At 40.3% G+C, this 12,150-nt stretch overlaps 1 protein-coding gene across 1 annotated transcript in view; it reads left to right on the top strand.

The window, feature by feature from the left end:
• LOC139767430 (protein mono-ADP-ribosyltransferase PARP3-like) overlaps window positions 1–12,150 on the top strand; it is a 28,432-nt gene that overhangs the window by 10,806 nt on the left and 5,476 nt on the right. Inside the window, exons 2-4 of the mRNA XM_071696811.1 lie at window positions 2,877–2,965; window positions 3,086–3,255; window positions 9,961–10,125. Of these exons, the coding sequence (XP_071552912.1) occupies window positions 3,183–3,255; window positions 9,961–10,125 (238 nt within the window). The 5' untranslated portion in view covers window positions 2,877–2,965; window positions 3,086–3,182. The remainder of the gene's footprint in view (window positions 1–2,876; window positions 2,966–3,085; window positions 3,256–9,960; window positions 10,126–12,150) is intronic.

Raw genomic sequence — 12,150 nt, 5'->3', positions numbered from 1 at the left:
GAACCATGGAAGTGGAAGTGAATCATAGGGTGGGGGAGGGGGCGAAAGTTCTGGGAGCATTGAAGAATGTGTGGATGTCAAGAACATTATCTCAGAAAGCAAAAATGGGTATGTTTGAAGGAATAGTGGTTCCAACAATGTTATATGGTTGCGAGGCGTGGGCTATAGTTAGAGTTGTGCACAGGAGGGTGGATGTGCTGGAAATGAGATGTTTGAGGACAATATGTTGTGTGAGGAGGTTTGACCTAGTAAGTAATAATAGGGTAAGAGAGATGTGTGGTAATAAAAAGAGTGTGGTTGAGAGAGCAGAAGAGGGTATTTTGAAATGGTTTGGTCACATGGAGAGAATGAGTGAGGAAAGCTTGACAAAGAGGATATATGTGTCAGAGGTGGAGGGAATGAGGAGAAGTGGGAGACCAAATTGGAGGTGGAAAGATGGAGTGAAAAAGATTTTGAGTGATCGGGGCCTGAACATGCAGGAGGGTGAAAGGCATGCAAGGAATAGAGTGAATTGGAACGATTCGGTATACCGGGGTCGACGTGCTGTCAATAGATTGAACCAGGGCATGTGAAGCATCAGGGGTAAACCATGGAAAGTTCTGTGGAGCCTGGATGTGGAAAGGGAGCTGTGGTTTCGGTGCATTATTACATGACAGCTAGAGACTGAGTGTGAACGAATGCGGCCTTTGTTGTCTTTTCCTAGCGCTACCTCATGCACATGAAAGGGGAGGGGGTTATCATTTCATGCGTGGCGGGGTGGCGATGGGAATGAATAAAGCCAGACAGTATGAATTATGTACATGTGTATATATATGTATATATGTCTGTGTGTGTATATATATGTATACGGTGAGATGTATAGGTATGTATATTTGTGTGTGTGGACGTGTATGTATACACATGTGTATGTGGGTGGGTTGGGCTATTCTTTCGTCTGTTTCCTTGTGCTACCTCGCTAACGCTGGAGACTGCGAAAAATCAAAATAAATAAATAAATAAATAGATAAATAAATAATAATAATAATAATAATAATAATAATAATAATAATAATAATAATAATAATTTTCCAAAAGAAGAAAAAGAGAAGGGGGCCAAGTAAAGATATTTCCTCTAAGGCTCGATCCTCTGTTCTTAACCGTAACTAGCTAACGCGGGAAATGGCGAATGTGTATGAAAAAAAGAAAAATAATAAAACGAGAATGGAAAAAGAATTAAAGATATGTGTGAGTTATAAGTTAAATGTTGAATAAGAGAAAAAGATATGGGACTGGAGCTGAATGCCAGCAACCTATATGTGGTTGAAGCAAAGGAAAAAATACAGCAATGTATGTAACATATGCTGTAGTACTGGTCCACTGTGCTGCTGCCATTATCCCTCCAAAAATCTGTCTTCTCCCAAAACACTTACCCATCTTCCTTAGTCTTCTCATTCCCAAGTGCATAAAGATGAATGATTACCCACATCTCGTAATCCATTTCCATTTTTGCCAACATCAGTCTGGGCCTCACTTCCTTGCACTCTTTCACACATTCCCACAACTCCTTCAGCAGCAGTACTACCCCTTCCATAGCTCTTGCCTTCACACTAATCCCCGATTTAAGCCCTAAGATATTTCTAAACCATTCATCTCCCTCCCTTTAGGTTTGTTTCACTCTGAATTAAAATTGTAATCCAGGTACCTCTCCTCATACTACCTATGCCTCCCATCTCATCTTGGTTACATCCTTATGTATTCGGACACCCAAGTCTGTGCCTCTGAGGAGGATGAGCATTCATTGTTTGGTTTCTTCTTTTGTTCCAACTTCAGAAATTATAAATACATGGAGGAACGGGTTTCCGTCCCCTTTAGTTGCCCTCTACAGAACACTGAGAATACATGGGAAGTAGTCTTTCTCCCTTATCCCCAGGAGTTACACCCCCTTTCCTCATGTTTTTCAAGACATGGAATACATAGGCTGTATTCTTCCCTATCCTCAGGGATATGGGAGAAAATGTAAGGTGTGATGAAACAAAGCAGAAATTCATGAAAAAGAATGATTAAAATCCTATGCTGTTCTTGAGTGATTAGTTATTAGTAAAAGGATGCAGACTGTCAGAGAGTAAGGGAACTAAAAAAATTCATCTACCTGTCTATTTATCTTTATCTCTTATGCCCAGTCATTTGGAAACTCCCTCATAGGGGTGGCCATGGCAAAAGAGTCTCCATAACTGGTGAACTCAAATGTGACTTCTTAGCCTGAAGTCCTTCATCCCTGACTGACCACTGGAGGGCAACTATGGCACAATGTTTTCAGAGGCTTACACCTAAAGTACGACTAACTACTTCTAACTACTGTGTCTAAATTATGTTCCTGCTTAATGTTCCAGCCTACTTCTTATATCTAATTCTCCCACCTAATGTTCCGACCTATAGCTTCTACCTAATGTTTCTACCTAATGCTTCTGATGTTCCTACATATGACTATCTATTGCTCCTATCATTTTACCAAAAGGTAGGGCTAGCTCACAGCATTCTCCACAGGAAAATCTAGTGTTATAAGGAGTAAACTGTGTGCATTAAGTGTTGTCAAGTGTTATGTGTGACAGTGAGGGATAGTATGTTTGTGGACAGTATGCCAACAATCCCAAGTGTGGGTGAAACAGAAAGAAAAGACAGCTGCCTGTGTCAGAGGAGTGCAACTTGTCAACCACTTAAGTGCTGCCTTACAACGCAACCGTCACTAATCCTCCCAATATGTAGGTGTGTAGTACCAGTCTTATACCTACCTGGTCATTGGCTGCTTACCAGTTACTACCTACATGGAAAATTTACAAGCATTGACATATAAACAGTTCTCAGTATGATCACAAGAATATGCATTTTTTTTTTTTCAGCTAATAAATCAATATTCAACAGCCTCAGGAAGAAAAATTGGAAAACTGTTGGATGTTTGGCGAGTTGATCGTGAAGGTGAAAGGGAAAGGTAATCAGATGCAAACAACAAATTTTGATACTGTATTCATATATACATAATGAGACATGGTAGTAAATGATGTTCATTATCATACATATGAAAATGGAAGCACACTACTTTCTTTCACAGGTTTGCAGTTCATAATAATATCACGAACCGCAAATTGTTGTGGCATGGGACTTGTGTGGCTGTGGTTGCAGCTATTTTGAAGGCTGGACTTAGGATCATGCCTTACTCAGGTGGACATGTGGGTGAAGGAATTTACTTTGCTTCCCAATTTGTCAAAAGCATAATGTATGGTAAGTTGTACTGTATTTGGCTTATTTACTGTTGCTGTTTTTCCCTAACACTGCTGACAATAATAAGTAATGCATGAAAGACTGCAAACTTTCAGTTTGACCTTGCCACTGTATTTCCTTATGAAATACTAGTAAAGGTTGTAGAATCAGTAGTTGGGTACAAGATAGTGAGATACAGGAATAAAGGGCAATGCATGGTGGACAGAAGAGAATAGAACTACAGTGGACGAGAAGAAAACGACATATGATACAGTGCTCAGTAGGAATCTACCAGTGGAAGTTCAGCAAAAGAGGAAGGAAGAATACAAAATATGTAAGCAGAATGTTAAGAAGCTGATAGAGGAAAGCAAAGAAAGAGTAGATGAAGATTTTGGAAGAAAGTCAAAGTGAAACATTTTGGGATAGTAAGAAACTATACTGGAAGAAGGTGAAAATGGAAAGAGGTAGATGTAGGAGTGGAAATGTTGATATGAGAGGAAAGGAAGGGGAGTTGCTGAAACAAAAGGAGGAAGTGAAAAGAAGATGGAAAGGGAAGGGTATTTTGAAGATCTGATGAATGTAGGAGAAGAGGAGGCAGCCATTGTTGCATGCATAGGTATGGAGGACAGAAGGAAGAGGATACAAGTGTAGGCGCCAAGACAAAGAGGGAGGTAAGGACAGTAATGAGGCTGAAGGTATGAAAGGCATTTGGAGTGGACGAGATTACGGCTGAAATGCTGAAGTATGGAGGAGAAAGTGTGATAGAGTGGATGCATCTTATATATATCATATATTTAGCATAGAAAGTTGTGCCTGGGGATTGGGTGAAAGCTACTTTCGTTTAATTATTCAAAAGAAAACGTGTGAAGGATGTATGTAGCAATTATAGGGGAATAAGTTTGTTAAGTATATCAGGAAAAGTGCATGCAAGAATATTAATTGACAGAGTGATGGAAGTGAATAAATACAGAATAAGTGAAGAGCAAGTGGGTTTTAGGAAAGGTAGGGTATGCGTGGATCAGATTTTTGTAGTAAAGATGACCGTGGAAAAGAATTTAGCAAAAGGTAAGAAGTTATATGCAGCTTTTATGGATGTGGAGCAAGCGTATGATAGAGTCGAGTGGAATGTATTATAGGATATGTTAAGGATATATGGTATATTGGGGAAACTGTTGGATAGTGTAAAAGCCTTCTATAGAGGAGCAAATGCATGTATAAGAGTGGATGGAGAGCTGAGTGAAAGTTTTGGGATACATATAGGTATGAGGCAGGGCTGTGTGATGTCACTGTGGTTTTTAATGTATATATGGATGGATTGATAAGACAGATGAAAGCAAAACTAAGGAAGGGGGGTGCAGAGATGGAGTGTGAATGTGAGATATGGTGGCTAGAGGTAAGCTTGTTCATGGATGATTGTGTGTTATTTGCAGAGAGTTTAGAGGAATTGCAGAATGTTGTGTGTTTTATGATGTGTGTAAGCGGAGGTACTAGATAATCCAAATTGGCATCCAGTTAAGAAAAATTTAACAGAAAGAGACTTCTTAAACTTTATGCCATATTTACACCATTCCCTTCATCGGGGTCTTACTTAACATGTAAACTATTGAATTGGAAAATAAACACAATATCAATGAATAATTATAGCAAGTGAATGCACCACTTATAAGCATTGTTCAACCTGCATGCATTATATTTATCTTCTATTTGTCAAAATTTACAGTATACTGATTTTCACTCTGTTCCTTCCAGAAATGTCTTACCTAACTCACAGACTAACAATGTGGACAGTATTCATGTAAATGGATAATTGTCACTCATAGTTGGGAGGTAGTAGTTGTAAGGCAGCCATCCACTACAGAGGTATATTACTGGTACTACCCATCTGGGTATTGGGAGGGTCATTGATGGCTGCAGAGTGAGCCAGCATTCAGTGGTTGTCAAGTTGCATTCCTTTGACCCAGGTAGCTGTCTTTTCTTTCTGCCTCATCCACATGTGGACTGCTGACATTCCGTCCCCAAACATACAGTCTCTCCTTGTCACACATAACACTTGACAAACACTTAACCAATGCAACACATTTTTCCTAACCCTACTTTTCTGCAATGAGTGCTATGCACTAGCTCTGCCTTTTGGCAAAATGGTCAGAGCAGTAGATAGAAGTAGTAGATAGGAACATTAGACAGGAGCATTAGAAGAAACATAATGTATAAGTAGTTGGCTGGAACATTAGGTAGACACATTAGATAACAGTAGTTTGCGGGAACATTAGGTAGGAGCCTTGAAAACACTACGCTACAATTGCCCTCTGCCAGCAGCCCATTAAAGGTGAGGCACAAAAGGCTCTGAAGTGACACTGGAGTTCACCAGGTATGGATACGCTTTTGCTGGGACCACCCCATCGAGGGAGTTCCCAAAGAGAACAGGCATCTGAGATATAGACAGATAGGTTGATAGTCACTCATGGTTACAGAGATCCCTCGCTTTTCAGTGTCTTACCAACTGTGGCTGTAAGTATAAAAGCTTACTATAATGTAAACAAGTTTTGAGTATCCACAAAATTTTTTTCCTCACATTAGGAGAGTGTTGTGTAGCCATGGGCGTACTCAAAGCTCAGCCGGGCAGAAACCAGCCTGATAATGGCAAGATGATATGCACAGCAGTGTGTTATTTAGGTCACCATGTCTTCCTGACCTTTTTGTTGGTTCTCTGCCTGTGTTTCTCTTTCTTATTATGATTCTTGTCGGGAACTCCATTAGTGATATTCTTTTTGTTAGTTGTGACGGCACGGGCACCTCAAGCCCTAATCAAGGCCTTCATCTCCCAGTATCACCCTGCCCCACAGGAAACAGCATAGCCACCCCCTGCATCAGCGAGGTAGTGCCAGAAAACAGACAAAAAGGCCACATTCATTCACACTCAGTCTCTAGCTGTCATGTGTAATGCACTGAAACCACAGCTCCCTAGTTCACACTTAGTCTCTAGGTGTCATGTGTAATGCACCGAAACCACAGCTCCCTATCCACACCCAGGTCCCACAGACCTTTCCATGGTTTACCCCAGATGTTTCAAATGCCCTGGTTCACTCCATTGACAGCACATTGACCCTGGTATACCACATTGTTCCAATTCACTCTGTTCCTTGCATGCTTCTCACCCTCCTGCATGTTCAGGCCTCAACAGCTCAAAATCATTTCCACTCCATCCTTCCACCTCCAAATTGGTCTTTCGCTTCTCCTTGTTCCCACCGATTCTGACACATAATCCACTTGTCAACCTTTCCTCACTCATTCGTTCCATATGTCCAAACCATTTCAACACACCCTCTTCTGCTCTCTCAACCAAACTTTATATTACAAAACATCTTTCTTACCCTTACATTACTTACTCAATCAAACTACCTCACACCAGATTGATTGCTGTTTCCCACACTAGTAAGGTAGTGCTAGGATCAGACGAAGAAAGGCCACATTTGCTCACATCCATTCTCTATCAGTCGTGTGTAATGCACCAAAACTATATCTGGTTCGGAACGAGGTCCTGCATACCTTTCCATGGTTTACCTCTAATGCTTTGTATGCCTTGATTCATTCCATTGACAGCATGACTCCAATGCAACCCCAGTATACCAGATCATTCCAATTCACTATAAATCATGATATATAAGCCAGATATCCAGTTTATCAGTCAGTCCTTATGTAAGAATAAACGGTTAGGTTGACTGTGGACTGATTGCTGCAGCCAGGATTTGAACCTATGCACTTGACCCTGGGTGGCCCATGAATGTGTCATGGTCAGCAATGGTAACTGCTTAACCATAGAGGATATGAGTGGATAAATAGTTGGGATGACTGTGGATCAACTGCCTCAGCCAGGATTTGAACTTATGCATTTGACCATGGGTAACACGTGAATGCCTTACGGTTAGCAATGCTAACCATTACATCATTGAGATTCTGAGGGCATTTAGTTTGTGTTGCTTTTGTATTAATGTTTTTAATGAGGGAAGTAAATGTGATATGTGATATGAAAATTCAGGGGTAGGCGTAAGAGCAAGAGCTAAGGAAGGGGTAGCACTTATGTTAGAGTTGTGGGAATGAGAAGGATGTGAGCCCTAGAATGATATGGGTAAAAATGAAAGTGGATTACAAGAGATAGGTGATTATAATTAATACTTATGCATATGGAAGTGAGAGGAGAGAGGAAGAAAGTTGAGTACTTTGGGAGGAGCTGAGTGAGTGTCTGTAATTTTTTTGCATGGAATCAGATGTTAAGGATGGATGATGTAGATGTGAGAGCAGGTAATATGGGAAATGAGCATATACTTATGTATATCTCTTCCTAAACCAGGTAATTCCAATCATCAGTCCTTTCTCAGCACATAAATCTACATGCTCTTCACCATTTCCATTCACAACACTGAACACCCCATGTACACCAATTTTTCCCTCAATTGCCATGGGGGGCATGGGATGTGCAGTGATGTGAATACTTGGATGTGAATGTGCTGAAAAGAGTGACTGGTAGGATCATTACTTAGTAAAGGCAAGGATGAAAGTTTGTTGAGGCTTACAGAAAAGAGGAAATGATATGGGTGGGAAGGCGGTCATGAAAGTGAGCGAGCTTGGAAAAGAGGCTTGTACAAAGAGACACCAGGAGAGATTGAGTATAGAATGGTAATAAGTATTTAGGCTAGCAGTGCTGAAGGGCAAGGGGAATGGAAAGATGGGAGGTGCATGAGAAAGGGTAGAGACAGGGGAAATGAAGAAGTTGCTTAAGAAAGAGAAAAGAAGTGTATGAATATTACTTTCAGGGAAGGCGTGAAAATGATAGGAAGTTGTTTGAAAGAAAGTGGCAGGTTAAGAGCAGAGGAGCAGAGGATAGAAAAGAGGGCAAATGAAAGTTAGGTTGGATTAATATCAGCAAACTTCAGGAAGAATAAGAGAATGTTTCGGAAGAAAGATAATAGAGGGAGAGTAATGAGAACAAATGGAATGACTGGTGAAGAGTGCTAATGGGGAAATAGTAACAAGCAGATATAAGATGAAGAGATAGAGTATTTGGTTTGGGGAGGTATGTGAATTGAGAGAGTCATGGCAAGTAGTTCGTGAAAAGCAGTGAAAGTCTTACATAAAATGAAGTGTGACAAAATGACGGCGGAAGTGTTGAATTTTTAGAAAGGGGTGATTGTGTTGTTCCTACATTAGCTAGTACTTCTTATGTTGTATGGCTGAGGGTAAGGTGTCTGAGGATTGACATAATGCCTGCATATACATATATATACATAAATGCCCATTCACACACATATACACATACATTATACATATGCATACACATACACAGACATATACATATATACACGTGTACATATTCATACTTGCTTGCCTTCATCCATTCCTGTCGCCATCCCGCTACGCAGGAAGAAGTGTTGCTTCAGTGAGGTAGCGCCAGGAAAACAGACAAAAAAGGCCACATTCGTTCGTACTCAATCTCTAGCTGTCATATGTAATGCACTGAAACCACAGCTCCCTATCCACATCCAGGCCCCACAGACATTTCCATGGTTTACCCCAGATGCTTCACATGCCCTGGTTCAGTCCACTTACAGCACGTCAATCCCGTTCTGATTTACTCTATTCCTTGCAGATATATCGGAAAGATAATCAGTTATTTTGGTTAATTAGTTGGAGATGAGCCAGACTGACAGTGTTTACCTTTGCAATGTGATACAAGGCTAAAAATACTGGATGTAGTTATTTCAGTGAATTTTTTTTTTCATAATAGTATCAGAAAAGCTTACAAGGCAGCGTGATATGTATTATTTATTGTTATTATTTATGAATATTATTTAGAAGAGAGAGGCACACATGAGACAATGATTCAGTTGGATTGATGTGATACATGGGGAAGCAGCGAGTTGAACCAGGTACTGAAGCTGTCAAAGTAAACTCCAGAATAGTATGATGGGCTTGGTTTTGGTTTCAGTGCATTATGAATGATAGCTAGAGAGTGGACATATGCGAATAAACCATTTATTGTTTTTCTAGTGCTGATGGTACTTTGTTGAGGTGACAGAAGCAGTCATGTGTTGAAAAAATAAGAGAAAACACTTTTCTAGGGCTCCTTCATCTTGGATACGTTTCATGCAGGAGCAGGGTAAAGTATGCTCCTTTGTTACGAAAAGTTTCTTTGTGACGCTGACTCTCTTCCATCCCAGAAGTTGACTTTATGCTCACAGGCATTGTTCTTAACAATTGATTATGAATTTATTTGGCAGATGAAACAAAAAAATTGTGGATGCATACTGATGATCAGTCTAACCCTTAAATACAGGATTATATTGCATGTGAACTTTAGTATTGCATGTTAACAACTACCTTATTATGTTGTTTGGTTTAGCTTCACCAACATTGTTTGGTTCAGCTTCACCAACATATGTTGTTTTGAATTATTTTCTACACTTCATGGAATTGTATCAGAAGTTATCATACTCTCAAAGGAAGTTCATGAAATTTCACAAAACACCTGAAAATATGAATGTTCTTATGCGTCCAGTAAGTTGTTTTGTGTATTCCATACAAAACATTTTAAAACATCAGACACCACAAATCACATATTTTAACCTTTACACAGCTGCTATAAAAATCCTGAAGAGGTTACACAGACATAAAAGTTTGAATTTTTTTTGCAGTTCACACAGTAATGTTCTTTTATACTCTATCGCACAGTTAGGCCTTATCATGGTATGTTTGAGCGTGAAGACATGATTGGCTTCCTGTTCTTGGTGGAAGTGGCTCTTGGGAATGAATTTTACCTTACTGAGCATTGCTCCCACATCTCCAAAGCACCTGATGGATATGACAGTATCGTAGCCAAAGGGAGGAAAGAATCAGGTAATAGATTAATGTTCTCAGTTTGTTCATTAAGCATAGCTGACATATGGTTTTGTAGCATTTTTGAGACATTCTATTTCTTTGATAAATGTTAACTTGCCACAGTTTCTTTTTGGTAGCCATCACATAATTGCTTACTTATTATTTTCTTCACAATGGTCACTGCTGATGTGCAGCAGTCACAGGTGCAAAATATATGCAATTTTATGAATATAGACGTTGTAGTTAATTGCATGATTGATATGATCCTTTTTAGACATGAGCATTCTATTTTTCAGAATATTTTGTTCTCACCTATGGACTGAATATAACAATCGAGCATTTGATCGATGGAGAGTTAAAAATGTTGTTTTACCCCAAAGATGAAATTCATCCATGAGGATTCACTACCCCTACCCTTACAGAAGAATACGAAGTAATTCAAATAGCACATACACATATATATACATAAATGCCCATACACACATTTATATTTTTTATTTATTTGCTTTGTCGCTGTCTCCCGCGTTTGCGAGGTAGCGCAAGGAAACAGACGAAAGAAATGGCCCAACCCACCCCCATACACACGTATATACATACACGTCCACACACACAAATATACATACCCATACATCTCAATGTACACATATATATACACACACAGACACATACATATATACACATGCACACAATTCACACTGCCTTTATTCATTCCCATCGCCACCTCGCCACACATGGAATAACATCCCCCTCCCCCCTCATGTGTGCGAGGTAGCGCTAGGAAAAGACAACAAAGGCCCGATTCGTTCACACTCAGTCTCTAGCTGCCATGTAATAATGCCCGAAACAACAGCTCCCTTTCCACATCCCGGCACCACAGAACTTTCCATGGTTTATCCCAGATGCTTTACATGCCCTGATTCAATCCATTGACAGCACATCTACCCCGGTACACCACATCAATCCAATTCACTCTATTCCTTGCCCGCCTTTCACCCTCCTGCATGTTCAGGCCCCGATCACTCAAAATCTTTTTCACTCCATCTTTCCACCTCCAATTTGGTCTCCCACTTCTCCTCGTTCCCTCCACCTCTGACACATATATCCTCTTGGTCAATCTTTCCTCACTCATTCTCTCCATGTGCCCAAACCATTTCAAAACACCCTCATCTGCTCTCTCAACCATGCTCTTTTTATTTCCACACATCTCTCTTACCCTTACATTACTTACTCAATCAAACTACCTCACACCACATATTGTCCTCAAACATCTCATTTCCAGCACATCCACCCTCCTGCACACAACTCTATCCATAGCCCACACCTCACATCCATACAACGTTGTTGGAAGCACTATTCCTTCAAACATAGCCAGTTTTGCTTTCTGAGATAATGTTCTCGACTTCCACACATTCTTCAAGGCTCCCAGGATTTTCGCCTCCTCCCCCACCCTATGATTCACTTCCGCTTCCATGGTTCCATCCGCTGCCAGATCCACTCCCAGATATCTAAAACACTTTACTTCCTCCAATTTTTCTCCATTCAAACTTACCTCCCAATTGACTTGACCCTCAACCCTACTGTACCTAATAACCTTGCTCTTATTCACATTTACTCTTAACTTTCTTCTTTCACACACTTTACCAAACTCAGTCACCAGCTTCTGCAGTTTCTCACATGAATCAGCCACCAGCGCTGTATCATCAGCGAACAACAACTGACTCACTTCCCAAGCTCTTTTATCCCCAACAGACTTCATATGTGCCCCTCTTTCCAAAACTCTTGCATTCACCTCCCTAACAACCCCATCCATAAACAAATTAAACAACCATTAAAAAAGGGGGCGACTGTATTGTTAACTGGTTGGTAAGGTTATTTAATGTATGTATGATTCATGGTGAGGTGCCTGAGCATTGGCGGAATGCGTGCATAGTGCCATTGTACAGAGGCAAAGGGGATAAGAGTGAGTGCTCAAATTACAGAGGTATAAGTTTGTTGAGTATTCCTGGTAAATTATATGGGAGGGTATTGATTGAGAGGGTGAAG

Source organism: Panulirus ornatus, chromosome 61, assembly GCF_036320965.1.
Source record: "Panulirus ornatus isolate Po-2019 chromosome 61, ASM3632096v1, whole genome shotgun sequence".
NCBI lineage: Eukaryota > Metazoa > Arthropoda > Malacostraca > Decapoda > Palinuridae > Panulirus > Panulirus ornatus.
Note: the sequence above shows the minus strand (reverse complement) of the source record. Positions and strands in the feature narration are given on the sequence as shown.